At 46.6% G+C, this 21,370-nt stretch overlaps 1 protein-coding gene across 1 annotated transcript in view; it reads right to left on the bottom strand.

Moving 5' to 3' along the window:
* Window positions 1-21,370, bottom strand: part of PIGU (phosphatidylinositol glycan anchor biosynthesis class U) — a 106,517-nt gene that overhangs the window by 7,976 nt on the left and 77,171 nt on the right. The window contains exons 8-11 of the mRNA XM_075563749.1: window positions 18,749-18,903; window positions 17,023-17,166; window positions 14,320-14,444; window positions 6,218-6,360 (exon numbers count right to left, since the gene is read on the bottom strand). Coding sequence (XP_075419864.1) covers window positions 6,218-6,360; window positions 14,320-14,444; window positions 17,023-17,166; window positions 18,749-18,903 — 567 coding nt within the window. The remainder of the gene's footprint in view (window positions 1-6,217; window positions 6,361-14,319; window positions 14,445-17,022; window positions 17,167-18,748; window positions 18,904-21,370) is intronic.

The raw sequence follows: 21,370 nt of genomic DNA, 5'->3' as shown, positions 1-21,370 counted from the left end.
ATTTAGAGATGAAAGGTTAACCACTCGCTCAAGGTCATTTATCTCAATCTTTTCCTCTCATTCTCTCACGAGCTCTCGATCTCGCTCTCACACATGTTCCTCACATATATACAAGGGGGCTTAAAAATTATGTAGGAAAATTCCATTATCTTTTCATTCCATCGTTCCATGAACTTTCTGGTGCTCCTGCAAACAAATAAGACACACCCCACACATTCACAAATGCACACACACCCCTCTGGATGATTTACTGCTGTGATTTCCTATCTTTACTGACTCAATTATAATTAGCACATGATCCCTGCCTCGTGCTGCAAAATACTTACTAACATCCAGCGAAAGAATGCTGCCTGAGTCACTAATAATCTACACATAATTTGTTCTATAATTAGGTATGTCACTGGCCAATTTAAACAGCAGTATTTTTTTTAAAAAAAAGGAAAGAAAGAAAAGGGCCAAGATGCAAAGATGTGCCTACATTCAGCTCCTGAGTCAGGGTGATGGTCCAGGCTCTGGACACCTGGACTCTACTTATCTGGTTTCCAGGACAGAATGGGGAATGAGAACCAGGTGACTACAGAGCACCTTCCAGGTGGGAGAGCTTAGCAAGACTGGTTGTCAGACTGTGGAGTCCCCTCCCTGAATGCCAACCATCTCAATGGAAATACGGGCTGTTGGTCAGCTGGCTGCAGAGGTCACACAAGGGCTTCCCCAGCCACAAGAGAGCAGGTTCAAGCAGAGTCTGGGTAAGGGCAGCAGACAGAGCCACCAGTGGAGGTGATCTGGCTCCGCTCCACCACCCCTCCTTCTAAGGCCACTCACCACAGGAAAGGTGATATTGTTCTCTTTAGGCTCTCGGGTACTTAGCCATTCATCACATGGCACGGTCTCTGGCTATCTTTGGGACATTCATTCACTCAACAAATATTTGCTAGGCAACTGCTCTGTGTCAAGTAATGATGTAGTAGTTGAGACCTTGGAGCAGGTAAGACAGGCATGATCTCAGGCTTCATGAAGCTGACAGGGAAGGGGGACAGGTAGCCAGTGAAACAAATGATATAAAATCACAAAGTGCTACCCTATTTCCCTGAAAATAAGACAGTGTCCTATTAATTTTTGCTCCCAAAGATGCGCTAGATCTTATTTTCAGGGGATGTCTTATTTTTCTATGAAGAAGAATACGGTACACGTTTATTGTTTTATTAAAAGAGATCTTGCACTTCCTGTCTGCCCCAGTTGCGCTGCAGCCAACAGTAAGCTGTGTGCCAGTGCCCACTGCTAAGGTGCAGATTCCAGAGTTACAGTAGCTTCGGGGGCCTTATTTCCGGGGAGGTCTTATTTTGGGGGGGATGCCTTGTATTTCAGCTAGAGGCAAAACTGTAAGTAGGTCTTATTTTCGGGGATGTCTTACTTTTGGGGAAATGGTATAAGTAAGTGTTATAAAGGAAGCGAATGGGCAGAGGAGAGAAAAGTAGAGCAGACATCATGGAAGGATTCTTTGAAGAGCTGACGTTTAACTCTTACTAAAATTCAAATCCTTGTCATTAACGTTGCTTCTACTCCGAGAAAGTAGGTCTAGTCATCTAGACCTCATCTCGTGTGCTTTGGACACGTTCCCTGGAGGGACCAGACTCTGGAGAAGGGCATGGGGCTTGCTAAAGTATAGGGTCACCGGCAAAGAGGAGGCCCTTCAACACCATGGACAGACACAGTGGTTGCAACAATGGGCTCAAAAAGAGCAACCATGGGGGGGGGGGGACTAGCACAGGCAAACACGCTTTGTTTGCTGTGCATGTGGTCACCATGATGCAGTACTCCGTGACACAACAACAACCTAACGGAACTCCGAGTTTCCCACGTCTGCACTCTGTGTAAGCCCCGCGTTACAGGGTGTGTGGGAAACTGAGAACCGGGAAGAGAGTTATGTGGACAAATTCTCTACGAGCCTGGGAGGCCTTCACATTTGGGAGATGGAGAGGAATCCCAGTCACATTCTCCTAATTAAAAGTTATCCCCCACAATCCCATCCCATAATAATGCCAACCTTATTTTCTTCCTTTAAAAATCATTTTAGGGGGGATTGTACAACTCTTATCACAACCCATACATAAATCCATTGTGTCAAGCACATTTGTTGCCACCATCATTCTCAAAACATTTTCTTTCTACTTGAGCCCTGGGTAATCCAATCTTAAAGATGCTGCTTACTACTCAATTGAAGGTTATCTGCCTGAAGGCTGCCTGCCACCAAGAGCAGCAGACCCGACGGTCGGCCCCACGCTCAGTACCGCCCACTCCCTCCTGGGAGGAGCAGAGAGTGGGACCCTGGAGAAGAGCTTACAGCACCTAAAGTCAAGTCAGCTCAGGAATGGCGAAGGTTAAGCCACAATCTTAACTGTAGAACCTGCCTACCTTGTTACTTATGAGGGGGTACCCAAAAACCCACCATTTTTTATTCAAAGCTATGTATTTAAGTTTTTACAAAACAACCTTATCACCTTCAGAGTACGCTCTATTACACTTAATACATTTGTCAAATCTGCAAATCTATTCTTGGAAACATTTTTCAAACTCATCTGTTTGGATGGCTGACAGCACCTCCCTTTTTTTTTTCTTTCAACTTTTCTATGTGGTCAACCCGCTGTCCTTTCATGTCCCTCTTCATACACAGAAACAAAAAGTCGCAGGGAGCAAGGTCAGGTGAGTAACATGTGTGAGGCAAGAGAAGCATGCTGCTTTTTGCCAAAACTGGTGCATTGAGATGGCTGCCTGAGCAGGTGCACTATAGTGGTGGTAAAACCAGTCCCCCACCTGCCACAAATCAGCCCTTTTGTCTCACACTGTTACACAGTCTTTTTAGAACCTCTAAACAGAAAGCTTGATAAACAGTCTGACCTGGTGGAACGAACTCCAAATGCACTGGGAGTTCACATTTTCAACCATGCGGGAAGGTGATGAACATTCAGAATGAGGTTTGTCATCAATCAACATTTCACCTTTTGTGAAACGAGAAAACCACTTGTACATTTGAGTTTTTCCCATTCACTGTCGTTGTAAACTTAGTTCAACATCACAACAGTTTCTGCGGCATTTTTCCCAAGCAGGAAACAAAATTTCACAGCTGCACTGTTCTCTTAAATCAGCCGTCACCAAAAAAACCTGCTATTACAAAAAAATTCACTGTGACCAGAGAGAACCTTCCCAGGCAACACCATTGGGTGCACTGACTCAGAGCGACTTGCTCGATGCTCGCCTCGTGGGAAAATGCGTGCTGTAAAAGCTCTGCTCAGAGGAGTTTTCTTCTGGTTGTTGTTTTTAAGTACCCCCTCTTATGTGCCTTTCCGTCACATATATCCCCTTCCAGGTACATGAATGCCTCAAGTACATCCCTTCTTTTTACATATGTGCTTACCAGGGCTCGCTAGCCCAAGATTATATATGCTTGTTGAAGAATCATTAGCTCTCTCTCTGGTTCTGGTCTCCATGGAAGGGTTGAGTCCTTGCATGCCTTGTCTGGTGTTTCTTTAATTTACCCTTCAACTACACAACTGCCCTTTAGGACTCATTCAGTTGTGGAGGCTGGTCCCCCACAGAAGTGCTCCTCTACTTTAGGGCAGAGATCTGATTTGAGCGACTGCCTTGCTGAGCATTAGGGACAACCCTTTAGATCTGGTGACAGCAGCAAGCCAGCAGCCCCAGGAAGCATTTGACTCAACAGAGCTGTCTGTCTATCGTTCAGAGGCACAGAGCCCAGCGCTCGGAAGACACCGACACAGGAGGGCTACCTGGATATCTGAAGCACCTGCTGGCTTGTGGGGTGCTGTACCACTGCTGGGAGGTCTATGGACAAGTATAATCTGTCTAGTGGGCAGGCTGGCAGTATCTTCTAAAACATAATATAATGACCCAACAAATTCCACCTCTTGGATAGATTCCTCTTGGAATCGATTCCTCAGAAAGACCTGAGGCGGAGGTACATGAAGAACCGAGGACAGATAAACCTACAGAGACAACAACTAGAATAAAGGGGCAGAGGTGGGGGAGGGGGCAGAGGTGGGGGAGGGGGCAGAGGTGGGGGAGGGGCTTATGGTGGGGGAGCTCATATAATGGAGTTCAAGAAGGAAAAAAATGTTTTGAAACCGATTCTGATAGCAATTGTACAATACTGCTTGATGTGATTAGACTATGGAAAGGTATGATGTGTGGATTTGTTCCTAATAAAATGGTTTGAAAAGAGAAAAGGGATATGACACCCATCAGTAGGGCGAGTCAAATGAATCACAGTGCATCCTAGTGTGGCCTCTTCTGGAGCCATTACAACAGCCTCTCAAGGCAGGATCAGTGAGTGGAAAACACCAAGTATTTAGAGTCGGATGCCATTTACTTACACAAAGGGCAAAGTTTCCCATGTGTGCTGCTCACGGATGATGGCATTATAGTTCTCTGTAAATGCAGAAAGTTCAAAAAGACACCTCAAGCTACATGTGTTTGTGGGTAGGGCCTCAGGCCATCACTTTCATTTCATATTTTATTTTTAAAATTTCCCCCTCCTCCCCAAAATTATCATATGGTTAAAAATAAATTTAAAAAAATTTAATAGTAAAAGAAACTTTAAGAATTCATCTCCACTTTTTCTCCATTGCCTGGCCACAAACATACTCAATCCCTGCCTTTGGTTCCCACCCCAACTGCAATCCCTTTTTCCAGCAACTCAGTTTCTCTTGCCTTCAGTAGCAACTAACACAGGACCCCTCCAAGCTGCTCACAGAGACCTGTCACTCACAAGCGAGCGCCCCAAGGGAGAGCTGTGCAGTGGCAGGCTCCATTCATGATCACGATGAAAAATGAGCACACACATTTCCTGACTGTAATATGAGGCTCATGGCATGATGCGACAGGCTGTAGACTGACTAGGTAGAGCTTGCCAGTCTCACCAAAATCCCAAGTCTAAGCCCAATGCCTTCACAGCCCTGTCATTACTGTCAAAGACAAACGAAGAGGGATCTCAGCAAGCCACGACAGCCTTTTGGAGTTCTTTGAGATAAAAACTGAACCCTGATGACTACTGACTATGGGAATAGACGCACACTCACCATCAATAACCACGAGGGGACAGGCAGAATGGGCCTCTGGCCCGGCCTCACCCATTGCTCTCCTGCTATTCACTAAGATAAATGGTGGGGCTGGACATCAATTCCCCAGGATGTCCACATCAGGAAACAGCAGTGGCCTCTTTTGAAAAGGCTCTCTTCTTCCTCCCCAGCAGTAAGTTTAGAGGCAAGAGGGTCCCTGGGGAGTGATTATCCACTGGCATCATGAGTTTTCTCAGCGCAACCTGCTTCCCATTGCAGGCCATTAAGCCCAAGATACGCCTGACTGAGGTGATGGCAATTGAAGTGGGAAATGGTGCAAATTATTCTCATTGAGACCTCAACCTGAGGACAGAGCTTGGCCTGAGAGAAAGCCTCAGAAAAAGAAAGATGTCTTCACACAGGATTTGCGACAGTCTCCGGGAGAATCTGTTAAATGTCTAAGTTCCTGGCCCCATACTCGATGGACTCAATCAACATCTCTGGGATTGGAACAAGGAATCTGCATTTTTAACAAGCTCCCGCTGCTGGCAGTTCAGATGCTAAAGAACCAGTGTACGATGGAGCCAGGGAGAGGCTTCCCAGTCAGAGGGAGGGCCAGTCTCCCTGCAGATGCTCCTGTCACTTGACTCCCTCAGCTTCTTCCCATGACTCCTGGCCTCACAACCAATGCTCCAGACCTAATCTCACAGCTAAACCATTTCTTGTCTGCCATTGCTCGGAAGGCCTTGGAATCTCAGAAGCCCCTATTCTCCTTACCCCTGCCTTCTCCCACCCTCATTGGGTGTGCTCACTGTGAGCACCACACGCACCAGGGTGGGCTCAGGAATCAATGACCTTGGGTAAGAGACAACATCCAAGAGCTTCAGGTCTCCATTTGTAAAACAGAAACACTATCTCAAAGAATTGCTTCCTGGAGGTGAAGGCTAGCAGGGTGCTCAACAGACAAGAGCCAGATTCAGTGTTCCAAAGCATGAGCCCTCAGCTGCCCTGATGGAAGGTGCACTGCTTGAGGAGAGAACTGGCTCTCATCCACGGCCAAGTTTCTAATACACAGAACCCAAAGGGGCTTTGAGGAAATGCTTGAGGCTGCAAAATGAATCTTCGTCCCCATGCCACACTCTTACCTGCCCAACGTTGAAGGTCAATGTGATGGCATAATAGAAATTGGAGTTGGCACTTCCTGCATAAATCCAGAGATGCCACAGGACAGGGAAGAGCAGGGAGCAGACGATGATGATACAGGTGAGGACAAAGATGTTTCGTAAGACTGCAAAAACAGATGGCCACAGTTAGCCCATGCCAACCCTCTTTGGGACCCTCTCTTTGCTGTAACACCTGGTAGGAGAGAGGCCAATGGGGAGCTCCATGTAGCTTGAAGGCAGGCCCTCCCATCCCTGAGACACTGGAATGGCGAGAGGCAAACCTCAGGCCCTGAGTGGATGGTTCTCCATGCCCACAGCTGGAGGGAACCCTGGATGGTCCTTCTGTACCTCCCACTGTGATGGGTGTGGCAGGCCAGTACCAGCTGTAGCTGGCAGTACTGAGAAAAACTCTGAGCACTAAAGAGAGGATGCTTCAGCAAAACACTGACCCTGCCTATCACTGCAACTTTGGAACACATTTAAAAAAAGTCATTTTACTGGAGGCTCTCACAGCTCTTATATCAATGAATACATGCATTGTGTCAAGCATATTTGTACATATGTTGCCATCATCATTTTCAAAACATTTTCTTTCTACTTGAGTCTTTGGTATCAGCTCTTTTTTTTTCTCCTCCCCACCCACCTCCCTATGAACCCTTGATAATTTATAAATTTTCATGTCTTACACTGAACACTGTCTCCCTTCACCCACATTTCTGTTGCTCGTCTTGGGGGTGGGTGGTGGGTGGGCACAGTTATACATTGATTATTGTGATCGGTTCCCCCCTTTTCCCCCAACCTTCCCCCTACCCTCATGGTATCGGTACTCCCACTGTTACTGAGGAGTTTATCTGTCCTGGATTCCCTATGTCAAGAGCTCTTATCTGTACCAGTGTGCATGCTCTGGCCTAGCTGGATTTGTAAGGTAGAATTGGGGTCATGATAGTGGGCGGGAGCATTGAAGAACTACAGGAATGCTGTCTGTTTCCATGGTGCCATACTGCATCCTGGCTGGCTCGTCCCTTCCTTGTGACTCTTCTGTGATGGATTGTCCAATTTTCTACAGATGGGTTTTGGGTCTTGTGGTAGTTACATAACCTGGTGTTAATTTGGGACTTGAGAGGATTAAGAGTGAAAGGATGGAGTCTAGTCTGTCAATCGGATGGATCACAGTCAATGAGGCCTCTGTGTGGGTATGGCTTTCTTCTGAGAATTCTAGGAAATACGTTTTTTTCCTCCTTGGAGATGGGCAAGACTCTACTCACTCCCTGAGAGACGCTCTACTGACAAGACACATGGCACTACACTGATCGACCCCGTGCCCTGGGAGCTGGAGAAGCCACGTGGAGAGCCCTGTTGCGCCGAGATGCTTCGGCTGCCACTGGATCCACAAGACTTTGCACACACTGGCCTGTGATTGTCCTGCATTTGGTGTCATTGCATGCATTTTGTGAATCTGAAGAGGAACTTATAGACCGGTATTGGACATATGGCTAATATCAAACTTACGGACTTGATCTGGACTGGCCTGGGATGCTTTCTCAATATTCAGTTGTTCTTGTATATAAAGCTCTGTCTTACACACATCTGAGTGCCTTGGATTTGTTTCTCTAGTCTACCCGGACTAACAATGGTCTCTACTCTGGGTCTTCTGATGCCTGCTACCTGATCCCATCGACACCTCATGATCACACAGGCTGGTGTGCTTCTTCCATGTGGGCTTTGTTGCTTCCCAGCTAGTTGGCCGCTTGTTTATCTTCAAGGCTGTAAGAGACCCCAGCCGCTTTCTTTACATTTGCTTATGCACTCACTTTGTTTTCAGCGATTGTGTCGGGAAGGTGAGCATCACAGAATGCCAGTTTAATAGAAGAAAGTGTTCTTGTGTTGAGGGAGTACTTGAGTAGAGGTCCCATGTCTGTACTTTAGTACCAAACCTATAAATATATGCACATAGATCTATTTCCCCATTGTTCCATATAAATATACTTACATATGTACAGGCCTGTATTTAGCCCTCTATAAATGGCCTTTGCCTCCTGGTTCTTTCCTCTAGTTCCTTTTACTTTCTTCCTGTCCCACTCTCATGCTCAGCCTTCACTCGGCTCCCAGTACTTCCTCTCAGCTACACTGCCCTTGAACAAGTCCCACCAGGCTCCTACGCCCTCCCAGGAACACATTTTTTATTCTGTGTTTCAGGTCCCCTATTTTTCTCTTCACACATCTCTCACTTCTCCTCAGACCAGTGGTTCTCAACCTTCCTAATGCTGCGACCCTTTAATACAGTTCCTCAGGTTGTGGTGACCTACAACCATAACATTATTTTCATTAATACTTCCTAACTGCAATTTTGCTACTGTTATGAATCAGGTGACTTTTGATCCCCAAAGGGGTCAAGACCCACAGGTTGAGAACCGCTGCCTTAGATGATTTTAAAATAAATTTGAACCGTGGCAGAAAAAATTTTTTTTGAATATTCTCCCTTTCAGATATCAGCCCTCAACCCTTAAAGGTGATGCTGAATTCTACCAAGGCCAAAGGTCTCCCCAAGGTCTCAGAAAGATCTGCAACACTAGGGTGTACCTGCTACAGCTGGAAGGCATAGTCAAGCTTGAATTCTGAGTACCAGGTGTTTAGAAGGCTATGGACCAGTAGTGAAGTGGAGTTGATCCATCTGAATTAAGGAGCTGGTGAAGAACAGGTGAAGGACCATGAATCATCAGAATAACAAGTCTGCCTTGGGAGAGGTACAGCAACACTCCTTAGAAGTAAGGATGGCGAGACTGTGTCTCAGGCAGAGACCAGTCCCTGGAGAAGGACACCAGGCTTGGTAAACTAGAAGAGCAGTGAAAAAGAACAATTTTAAGGAGGGTGAAGTGTTTTGTTCTGTTGTACACAGGGTTGCTATGAGCCAGAAGTGACTCATAAGTGGCGGGCACTTAACGGGTTACAAAGGCAAGCCCAAGTCTATTTTTTTTTAGTCTCTCAATTCTTTCTGCCCACGTATGGGCAATGTGAACAGCTCTGCCCTCGGGAAGAGTGGGCTTGAAAACGGATCACCTCCGATGAGCCCTTAGACAGCCCAGAGAGGGGTTTCCTAGCCCTTAGGGACTTGCCTAGGTGTGCCCTTGATGGGGTTTGGGCACCACTGCCTCCTTACTCATGAATCTTACTTGGTTCATAGGGGCCACGACCACTCTTGTAAGCCTTTTTATCTCAAATAGTGTATATATATCCCAGTCACAGACCCTTTCCTGTTTCTGTAGTCCTGGCCACTGCTCTAGCTTAGGATCTATTTCCTTGCCTTCTCCAGCATCGATTCTAGAGACTGTCCACATGCCTTGGTTGGTGGCCCTCTTCCTACATCTTCAGTGCTGTCAGTGAAGGTGGGTTGAGTTCTTCACACATCGCTCTGCCTTTCTCTTTGTGATAATATGGCTAGATCAGAGCATGTACATGGGTACAGATAAAAGCTGGAAACACAGGCAATCCGCGACAGAGAAACCCCTCAGCATGAATAATGAGAATAGCAGTACCAGGAGGGGAAGGTAAAGGTAGGGGGAGTGAGGGGAAACCAATAACAATGATTTACATATAACCCCCTCCCAGGGGGACAAACAGAAAAGTAAAGTAGGTGAAGGGAGACACTGGTCAGTGTAAGACATGAAAAAAATAATAACTTTTCAAGGGTTCATAAGGGGTGTGGGGGTGGGGGGGAATGAGCTGATACCAAGGGCTCAAGTAGAAAGAAAATGCTTTGAAAGGGATGATGGCAACATATGTAAAAATGTGTTTGATACGATGGGTATATGTACGGATTCTTCATAAGAGCTGTAAGAGCCCCGAGTTAAATGATTAAAAAAGAAGAACCTTTTTTGATTATACACAGGATCTGAATACCAGGATCCTCTCTCCATCCACTGTCTTTCACTTCAAGTCCCTTTTGCCACATTAGGTACCAAACGTTCACGGGTTCAGAGTGTCAGGGCACCAACATCTTTGTGGATGCCAGCACTCTGCTTCCCATCCTCCTTTTCCCCCTTTTAATTCAGTAGGGGCTCTCTCACAGTGAGAATGTATGCTATTTTTATTTCCTCTTTAATACTTGTTAAAAAATAAAACCAGCATTAAAAAAAACAGAATGCAGTAACATAGCTGGTACTTAGTGAGTGGATGTTCTCCTCTCCTCTCTGATCCATCTATCAGGAATTCTCTTTTCCAAAGTCAAAACTCTCCCAAGATTTACAGCCTGATTGCCTCCACCATACTTAGAAAGGCTCCCCAGAGGGCCCAGGAATCAAAAGGGGGACTGGATTAGACATGGCTCTCAACTCTGGTTATACAACAGTCACCTGGGAGCTTTGTGAAAAAATGAACTGGAACCAGCAAGCAGTGGTTCTCAAACAACTTGTTGCACACTGGAATCACCTAGGGAGTTAACAAAACATGGGTGGTTGGGCCCTACCAATTAAATGAGAATCTCTAGGGGTGGGGCCCAAAGCTTCCCAGGTGACTCCAATAGACAGCGAGGGCTGCTGGCCACCGGATGAATGGCAGCAACAGCACCAACCAGGCTGCAGGCCCTCCCACCAGCAGGCTTCAGAAGGACAGAGCATGTCAAAATGGGCACAGGCAGTTCACAGATTTTCTTAAAACAATGCTTTCAAGTGAAGGGTCAGCCTTTACTGTGAAATAGGCGTCTCTTAATTGCTGCTTTCTTTTATGAAATGGAGGTGAATGGCTGGTAGGTGACTATTTTAATGTCTTCAGCTTTGGTATAAATTTGAGTGGTCTGTAAAATCTCAAACTCTGGGACCACTGGCCAGGGGACAGCTGAGGAGGGCCTCTTCTTTAACCTGAAATTTCTACAAGGCTAGGCTTTCACAGCTAAGAAGGCAAAGTCTCGAGACTCAAGCCTTCCTGAGGCCTCCCCAGGCAGTCTTGTCCTCTGCTCCCAGGATGTTTGTACTGAGAATAGTAAAAATACTAAGAATAGTTAGTAAACAGTGTTTCAGCCGAAAGAAAGGAAAATAAAGCTATTGACCATTTCTGTCCTGGAACATCCCTATTTGCATATTTCACTGGTTCTTTCGGCTCCCCTGGAAATTATTTTGCTGAAAAAGATAAACACTATTCCTAAAATTAAACTCTTGTAGTCTGACAGTCTTTCTTCTATGGCTCTAGCCACTCTGGGGGTGACAGGAAGGTAGCCAAGTTCGGGGAGACAGAGAGGCTCCCATGAAGCTCCTGAGTGCGATCACTGGGAGCAATAAAGACAATTCCCATGTGCGAAGGGGAAATATCGCCAGCATCCAGCTGGCTCTTGGCCTGCGGTGACCTTTGCAGGAATTCGGAGGCACTGTTTGCTCTTGCTGGCTGACAAGCTAGAGGACTGAAGCTATATGCCAAAGCAGATGGAGCTCGGGACTGGGGGCACAGGACAGCCTGTTCTGGCACCACAAAGTGTCAGAGATGTCAGAGCTGAGCAGGGTCGACCAAGACCAAAGGGTTGACCCTTGTCAGACCAGCTGGAATCAGAATCCCCATTTCGCCCACTGGGTGACAGATCCAATCTCTGGCTCCACTAAGATGAACAGCGGGACTCCACTTTCCACTCTCTGAGCCTCAGGTTCTCGGACACAAAACTGTCTTTAAAGAATCCGGCCCCATCAGGAGGGCACTGAGGGGGTTTGGGGAATTCAAAGGCCAAGGGGATGTTCCCTTTCTTAACCTAGGTGCTAGGTACATGGAATTAATTATATTGTTCTTTATAATCTACAAGCATTTTAATCAACATTCTCTAATCTTGTAATCTCTATATAATAGTCGAAGGAAACAAAACTTGTCCTCCCTTCTACATTATCCCGACCCCCACCCCCAAATCCAGCCATTGACAATGGACTCTTTCTGCGGAACCAGTGCAGACTGGCACTGCCTAATGCTGCTCTACTGTCTATATGACTCACCCCGGCCCCAAGCACAGCTTCTGGGGCCTGCACTCAGTAAAGGGCTCTGGTTTCTCTTCCCAAACTCTCCACTGACCAGCAGGAGACAACAGAAAGGTGAATGCGAGATCAGACAAGTAATGTCTGAACTGAACCTTAGTCACATGAAAATTCCGGGCCTATCCCACCTAGGCCCAAAGACTTCCCAAACAAAGTCCCCACTCATGAGTCCTGAAGACAGCCCTGGATGAACCAAGTCACTCACACTGTCTCGTCCTGACAGGCATGCTCACTCACTGACTCACCACCCTCCGCTGGAGCATTAGGTAAGCAGAGTGTGTATTGCTTGCCCCATCTGCCAGCAACAGCATCTATTAGATTGTGTAGGTTTTTGGAAATGCCACCCTTCTTCTCAGTGCTTCAGAGCCTCTCAAGGCATAAAACGGCTTATTTCAAGTTCTGAAAACATGTTTACTCCAAAGACTGATGGCTACCATGTATGAAGTTTTGATCATGGAGCCAGGTAAGAGGTCCCCTGTGTAATTAACACAGATGATAATAACTCCATGCTAGTTAAACACATTTTTCCTCAAACTCAAACACCATAAAAAATATTCTTCCATCTGACAGATGAAAAAACTCCGGGCTGAGAGGCTAAAATGACCGCTCTATGGATATGCAGTTCCTAACAGCCAATTCAGGATTCAGACTCAAGTCAGTCTGGCTTCAGGCCGTTCAACCCCATGGAACGAAAAGACAAGAACCCTCGAGGGAGAGAGGGCCAGCTCAGGGTAAAAAAAATGCTTCCAGGAAAAGGGGATTAATGTTGTTGCCAAGACCTGCTCGGTCCCAAGCTGGCCCACATGTTCATGGTGGCTTTCTAACTTGTCACTGGCTATTCTGCAGGGTGACTGGCCACAAGCTGACTCGGGGCCTGCTGGACTGGGCGATTCTTGTCTGTGCAATGAGGATGGCATTGGCAGTGATGCCACGTCCTCCTCCCAGTCAGGTCAGGCTGGTCACTGCCCCGCCAGGTCACCACCTGCACGAGCAGCCTTGGCTTGGCCCACCCATCCAGCTGTTTACCTTTGCTCAGAGGCCTCTGCTTACAGGTAGGTTTCTGGCTGGCAGCTGGTTGGTTTCACTTCCTGGTTGACACCCAGATGACCCCACAACAACAACAAAGGAATACTCCCTGTGAAGCCTGCATGCCTGTTTTCATTCTTGACACCTTGCTGTGCACCCACGGGGAGCAAGAAGAGCTCAACAACTCTTTCCCTGTTTCACGTCAAAGAATCGAATGTTGGTTCATTGACATGGCATCTTTATGACGGAGGTTTAAACCACAAACACCTGTAGAGTTCCTACTGTGTGTCAGGTTCCTCCTGGGTGCTGGGAGTACAGAGGTGAACGGGCATCATGATCCCTTCCCTAGAGAGAACCCACAGACTCTGAAAATAACCTCCCAGCAAGGACACAGAGCCTATGAGGGAAACACTGGGCAGCGTGTGGGGTTGAGCAGGGGCGCGGGAAGGGGGTGTCTACCATCTAACCATTTCCTGGGGAAGGGGAGGCTAGAGCTCAGTGGGTAGTCGAGTGAGCAGGAAGTCCAGGGTCGCCCCTCCATCTCAGAAAATCTTGGTGCACCCAGAGGTCAGAGCTGTACTTCTAAGGTAACGTAAGTTACACTGTTCCACACAGCAGCCACTGGTCACATGTGGCTTCTGACACGTAATGGAAGTTAAAGAAAATGTAAAATTCAGTCACTAGCGGCTACTCTACTGGACATGTAGCTCTAGGGCAATTCCACCATGACATGAAGTTCTACTGGGCAGTGCTGGCAAGGGGCTCACAAATCTGGATTCTAATCCTAGCCCTTCTATTTATTAGCCATGTGACCAGGAGCAAGTGCCTCTACCTCTTCCTTCCTCGCCTACCTTATAGCGTTGGTGTGAGGTAACACTCTTAGAACCATATAAGCAAGTGCTCCTTCAATGGCAGCACCCAGAGAGCAGAGAACTATGTCGCTGCCTCTCCTATTCTGCTGGCATAGCCGATGCCCAGCAATCCCCTGTCCCGGGTCTGCCTGGCCCAGGGCCGGGCTGTGGCAATCACCCAGGGCAGGGGGAGCCGAGTACTCACATCTGTAGAGATGGCTCCACACAGGGAAGAAGGCCATGTAGAGCGCGACGTCCCCCACGGTCGGGTAGGACTTGAAGATGGAGATGACAGCGAGCTGGATGAACATGAAGAAGACGGGGTGCTCCCTAGAGCAGTGCAGGGAAGACAGACAGATATCAGGCACCGAGCAAGCCCACCCCAGAGACACCAGGGCCCATCTCTCGGACCCAAAACACTCCTCATCGGACAGTATGAAGGGGCAACTGCTGCTACCCAGAAAAGTGCAGGAACCCAAGAATTCCCTGGGGGTGGTGAGGAGGGCTCAGAACACATGAGTGACACAACCTCCTGAGGCATTTCCTCTCAACACCCCCCCACCCCCGCTGGCATCTACCAGCCCAGGCCTCCCCCAGGAGTCACCAAAGAAGAAAACAAATGAAGTCAGCCACCCTTATTAGGCTTAAATGTCTGCTTTTCAGAGTAATTAGGCAGCCTCTTCCCTTGCCAGAGGCCCCTCCGACAGCTGGAGCCAGGGCAGGAAGTACTTCCTGGCCCATGCCTTTTACTCTGACCAGTGAGGCTTGCAGGGAGACCTGCAGACCCTTAGCTCTGATGAGCTCCTTTCTAGGAAGGTGACTAAGAACTGCATGCAGCTTGTTACCTCTACTGGCTGGAACTAGAGTTCTCATGACCTAAAATTAAAACACATGACAGCAATGGCTACCCGTCCCTGAACCTTTACTCTGCATGAAGTTCTGTGCTGGGCTCTGGATGTGAATCTTACACCACCTCAACTACTCTGAAAAGTAGGTAAAACCATCAGCCACACTTTTGAGCTGAGGAGACAGAGGGTCAGAGAGATTCCATGAGTTGACTAAGGAAGCTTTGACCTATTTGTCTCCAGAGCCCCTGACCACCACCAATACCGCTTTCCTAAGAATTAATATCCCAGTGCAGCTCTGGTGTGGGGGCTCAATCTGCAAGGCATCTGGAGCTCTGACCAAATACTGCAGAGAAGCAAACGGAGACCAGCCCCAGTGCTCTCCTCAGCCACACCTGCACATGTGCCCGTGGCTGTCTTCTGCGCAGTACCTGTAGGACAAGCTCATTAAAAGTTTTCTTCAGAGGTTATGACATTCTTATCTTTAGGTCAAAAGTCAGTAACCCAATGGGTGTAGATCGGAGATGTGGAGACAGACAGGTGTACCCGATAAGCACTCCAGTACTGCTGCACAGCAAACACCTCCAAAACTCGACCTGGCACCCATACAGTTCAACCGTTTCCAGCTCAGTGACCATCTTTAATTCCATCATAAAGACAGGCCAAATGAGGCCTTTTTTTTAAGGTAACTGATAACAGCTCCATAATTTCTACAATAAAGTTAGTGAACATGAGCTCCCACAAAAACACTGAGATTACAACGTGCTGCGGCCCTGAACAGGCCCGGTGGTCGGTGGGCCCTGCTCCCAGCAAGCAGGCATTGGAATCCTGGAGCTACCGCGTTTGGGTGGAGGAGCTTCATATCCAGGTAAAGTGCCAGCCGCGTCTTCTGGCCTTTCAGGGAAGGATAGGAGAGGTGGTCCATGACGGTTCCATGACTGTCTACCCAGGCGCCTTCTGCAGCCTGTCACACAGAGGCAATACAGGCGGTTGGGAACTACCCAGATGGTGAGGAGAGGGACTCTCGGCCCAGTGGCCACGAGGCCCGGGAAGGTGGACCAGACTGCTGGAGAGCAGGGCTGGCCAAGGCTGCTAGAGCCCTGGTTCTAAATAAAGCCTGTCAGCCAAGGAGAGGTGCTTTTCATGGGAAACGTCAGCTCTGAGCGTTTCCAAAGCAGGAGCCCTGAGCACTGGCACACTGGCCACAGGGAAAGGCAGGAGGCTCAGAGCAGGAAGTGGAAGCGCTTGTGTGTTTCTTCAACTGGAGCCTTGAAATCTAAATCAAAGTTTTCTCCGGGCTCTCTGGATCGCTAGGCATCTCTGTACCAGTTTGAGTCAATTTTCCCTTCTCTAAAGCAGGGACAACAGTAACATTTCCGAGAGCGACTACGACCTGCTCCCTCTCAGGAGTTGGCAGGGTACAGGGAACAAGCAGAGATTCTGGAGCCAGACACACCCAGGCTTAGATTCCAACTACACTGCTTACTGGTGTGTGACAACGGGAAGCCATCAGAGCATCAGTTTCCTCAGCTACACACTGGGAAGACGACGTACTTACTGCCCAAGAGGCTGGAAGGGGTAGGCACGATTGTGTTTTCAGAGCCTAGAGACACCTTGCACAGAGCCGTGCTCACACACGGTAGCGCTCTTTCAGCGTAGCAGAGAGTTCTGAAAAAAACACTCTTTTGAGAGCAATTGACCAGAAGATTAAACTGAGCTGCAGATGACCAGACTCCCAACTAATGTACCCTGATGGCCCTTTGGGCAAATTGTCACTGTCACCCCAAAAGACCCATGTTTTCCCAAGACATCTCCCACCCCCCTGCTTGTCAAAGGGCCAATGTGACCACCTGACCAAACAAGAGTGCCGGCAGTACCAGCACAATGTAGGCCAAGTGCTCAAACTGAGCTCCCACACGCCCTCCCTGAGGCCTGCCCTAGCCGGACTCTCCTTTGAGAGCTCTGAGGGCAAGGTTCCTTGGATACAGGGTATGGACCTGAAGGCTACAGTGGGCAAAGGTGAGGACCCTGTGCACAAAGCAGTAGCAAGTCCCATCACTTACTTTAGCTTAATGGCTAAGGGGATGGTGTAGAAGAAGACGTTGATCTGAAACACGCATACAAAAAAGAGGCTGAAGTGCTCAAACATCTCGGCAAAGAAGTACCAGAAAAGACCAATGTTTGGAGTGAGATCTGGAACAGAAAGTCTGGAATTAAAACAAAGGGAGACAAAAAGGAAAGCAAAGTTATACATGGTGGGCTCTGGCCATAATTCCTCCTGAAGACACTGGTCACTGTTGGGCAGCCAAGGACGACTTTGTTCCCATCGTGATTAGAATGAGGGGATTCTCTAAGCACCCTGAATGTGGGTGACTAACCACATCAAAGGGCAGCCGACAAAGAAAACCTCACAAAAAATATTCATCTGTGCCAGTCTGGCAGGCACGGAAGTTCTGGCATGAGCCAAGGGACTCATCGTAGAAGCCCAGAGATCAAGCCTTCTTTTAGCACAGGAGACAGCCGCGACTTTAACAAAGGTGGGACGTGTCTTACACAATGGTTTGGTCCCTCCAGAGACTTGCCTAGAAGAGCAAGCGCAAAGACCCTGCTCCTCACTGTCCTCATTACTCCTGCCCTTCCCCCGGCAGGAACCAGAAGACTGAGTTCCTGGGTCTTCAGTGAGACTGCCGAGGGCCTGAGGAACCACCAGCAAATTCTGGATAGATCTCTAGGACACAGACCTCATCGGAGAAATCAGAATTTAACTGGAAATTATTTTGTTTTATGGTTAAATCAGACAAAAATTAGTTGGAATACTGGCCTTTCTAAAAGTTTACATTCAAGCTGAACCCCCCTCACAATTTTTAATAACTACAAAAGGCAACAAATAGGGCATGATGAGGGAGACATGGGCAATGGCTTGTGGCCAGAGCCATTCGCTGACCAATGCCTCCACGCAGGATACGTTTCTGCTTCTTGCTATAATGACATTTCCTTTTTGGGAAACGAGATAAAGAAGGCTGATCTATGGCCCAACAGAGAGTCAGGCAATGGTTTGCACCAGCCATTAAACATTCCTATCCTAGAGAGCGCATGAAGAATGTGGAGCATTACTGAGTGCTTTGTTGAGGCTCAGCCAGGATTAGCCATCCAGACTCCCAAGTGGAGGTTCTATTCCAGACTGCTTCTTTGCACTGACAAATCAAGTGTGTATCACCCACTAGGCCGAGGACTCCTCCACCTCCCTGGGGACCCTACAGAAAGCTTGGCACTCAGAGAACATTTGGAAATGCTTGTAGGATTCATGAACATATACTCAGGTAAGTCAAATAGTCTGCAAACCCACTGAAAATTTCTCCCCAAAGGTTTGATACATGCTAGCAGACTTTATTTTAAAGCTTAGAAGAGACACTCTTGTAATAGAAGAAGAATCCACCAATTTCTGTCTGAGATGGAAGCAAAACTTCTTGTCAAAGGTTGGTAGATACTCTAGGTGTTCTAGTGCTCTTTAGTCTCATAGATCAAAAGCATATCCTAGATTAGTAGTGCTCCACAGGTGGTCTCTGGACCAGTAGAATCAGCAAAGTCTTGAGCCCCATCCCAGACCTACTGAATCTGAATTTCTGGGATGGAATCCAGCAATCTGTGTTTTAAAAGCCCTACAGGTGACTCTGGAGCACATTAAAATTTCAGGATCACTACTCCAGATGGTCCCCGTCTCCCTCGGACTTCAACGAGATACGAAAACCAAATTAGCTTCCAGAATTTTGTAATGAAGCCATTACTTACATGAAGCCATAGACTGCAGGGATGAAATCCCAAGAGCTGAGAAGGAAGAACGATAGGCAAATGATTACCACTAGGCTTCCCACATACATCATGGCATACTCCGAAGAGAAGATCCAGAAGGCTTTGCTCTTGACTTTCACTGGTATGTACTGCCGCTAGGAGAGATGGCAAAGTGGCACATTTAGGGGCTTCAAGGAGGCACAGTAGTACATACCCATGTTCACTGCAGCACTGTTGACAATAACGAGAAGTTGGAAACAGCCCAAATGCTCATTAGTAGACAAAATGATGAAACTCCAAAGCATCTCATGCCATGGATGGAACTGAAGACCATTATGCTGAGGGAAGTTAGTCAATCGCAAAAGGACACATATTATATGAGACCACTCCTATAAGGATAAAAACCACCGCAAAGACTAGTATGCCAAAGGAAGACTTTGGAGGTTATCAAGGGAAGAAGGCCAAGGAGGGAAGATGAAGCAATGGACTAGGGCAGCGGTTTTCAACCGTGAGTCGCCACCCCTCTGGGGGTCAAAAACCCTTTCACAGGGGTCGCCCGATTCATCACAGTAGCAAAATTACAGTGATGAAGTAGCAACGACAATCATGTTATGGTTGGGGGGTCACCACAACATGAGGAACTGTATTAAGGGTCGTGGCATGAGGAAGGTGGAGAACCACTGGCCTAGAGGGTTGACAGGTGTTGACTTGGGAGAACTGCCCAAGGGAGAAGAGAAGGAGCAGAAGTGGAAGACAAGGGCGGGCTGTTGATGAGTGGTTGATGACTTGACAGTTTATGGCTACCACTTAACCCCCCCCCTCAATTCTCAATAAAAAGTATTTTACAGGATACACAGCAGTAATCAGCTTAAACTTTAAGATTCCTCTCCAAAACTATGCCAAGGTTTTGATGCATGGTCATACAGTTTTGCTGTGGTTTTTACCTTTAAATTTTATTAAATAATGTTTTGAGTTGCTATTGAGTGCCACTGCCCAATGCATAGTGATTTAAATGACAGAGCAGAGCTACCTCAAAGGGCTCTCTTGTCTACAGAAGCAGATCTATGAAAGCAAATCACCAGCTCTTTCTCCCAAGGGCTCACTGGGTGGGTTTAAACAGGAAACCTTTCACTAGCAGTCAAACTGTTTAACCAATGTGGTAAACAAGATTTTAAGAAGTGTTTCCTCTGACCTCAAACCTACTAGACCACACTAGGTATGTATCCTGGAAACATGTTGCACACAGTACAAATGAAAGGATATTTATTGCACCGCCGTTTGGAATTAAAAATAAATCATTTTTAAAGTCCTTCATTGTGCTGAGTGAAATAAGTCAGACACGAAAGGACAAACATTGTGATTCCAATTGTAGGAAATATCTAGAATGGGCAAGTGCTGAGGCCAAAGTTGGTCAGTGATTACCAGGAGTTAGGAAGCGGGAGAGGTGAGTTACCACTTAAGGGAAACTGTTTCCGTTTAGGGTGATGAAAAAAGTTGGACATAGATAATGGTGATGCTTTCACAACAATTGAGTATAATTCACATCACTGAATTAGACATTTAAAATGGTTAAAGTAGCAAATGTTTTGTTATATATATTTTATCACAAAATTTTTCCTAAAATTTGCAGCATACTTTGCTTACAGAGCTATGTTATCAATAAATATTAACTATGGGTATAAATTTTTTAAAGAGCTTTCAGTAGAGGAAAAAAATTAATAAATTGTGGTCTGATTATCTAGTGGAACTGTTCAGCTGGTAGTATTAATGAATAAGCTGCCTTCTGTATCAACAATGCGCCTTAGTAGCTCAGTGGTTAAGGGCTCAGTTGCTAACGAAAAGGTCAATGGCTGGAACCTTCCAGCTACTCTGTGAGAAAAAGATATGGCATTCTGCTTCTGCACGCTAGTTAAAACAGAAAGCAGCTAACGTTTCATAACCTACTCAGTATTTTAAAATTATACACTATCATAGATGCTATTTACAGCTAAAATACATATGATAAAAGTATAAACATACGGATTTGAAATATATATATATATATGAAATTCATGATATTGCTAGCACTGGGATGGAGAGGGGAAAACAGGATTAGGAACCTAAGAAACTTTAACTTCATCTACAGTAGTTCATTAAAACAACAAACGCAAATAAGCATAAAAGCAATGTGACCAAATTCTTAATATTTGTTTACTCTAGATATGAGACATAAGGATGCTATTTACACTACTTTCTGTGTTTGTTTTCTTTCCCCTTCCATATAACTTTTCTTTTCATAAAAATAGGTGTTAAATAAGGGAAGGGACATAATTTAGAATTTGTTCTAAAGCAAAATGAAAATAGATACAAAGAAAACAGAAATAGAAACATATTATGATCAATGTATAGAGACCCAACTGTCAGTATAAATCATAAACTCCCCTCCACAGTCCTTACCTTCAGATCTAAATTTTGATCTGAGTGGCTGAAAAAGGAGGACAAGTAAAACTGAAGTGGACGTGAAGTCTTCAGTGTGACAAGTTCATTTCAGACATTTAAAAAACAAAACACCATAAACTGTGTGTGTGTGGGGAAATCGGTCATTTAGCAATATTGCTATTTATAAAGGAAACTCCTTAAGTT

This window comes from Tenrec ecaudatus, chromosome 12 (assembly GCF_050624435.1).
Source record: "Tenrec ecaudatus isolate mTenEca1 chromosome 12, mTenEca1.hap1, whole genome shotgun sequence".
NCBI lineage: Eukaryota > Metazoa > Chordata > Mammalia > Afrosoricida > Tenrecidae > Tenrec > Tenrec ecaudatus.
The sequence above is the reverse complement of the archived record's forward strand: the minus strand, read 5'-3'. Positions and strand labels throughout refer to the sequence as shown.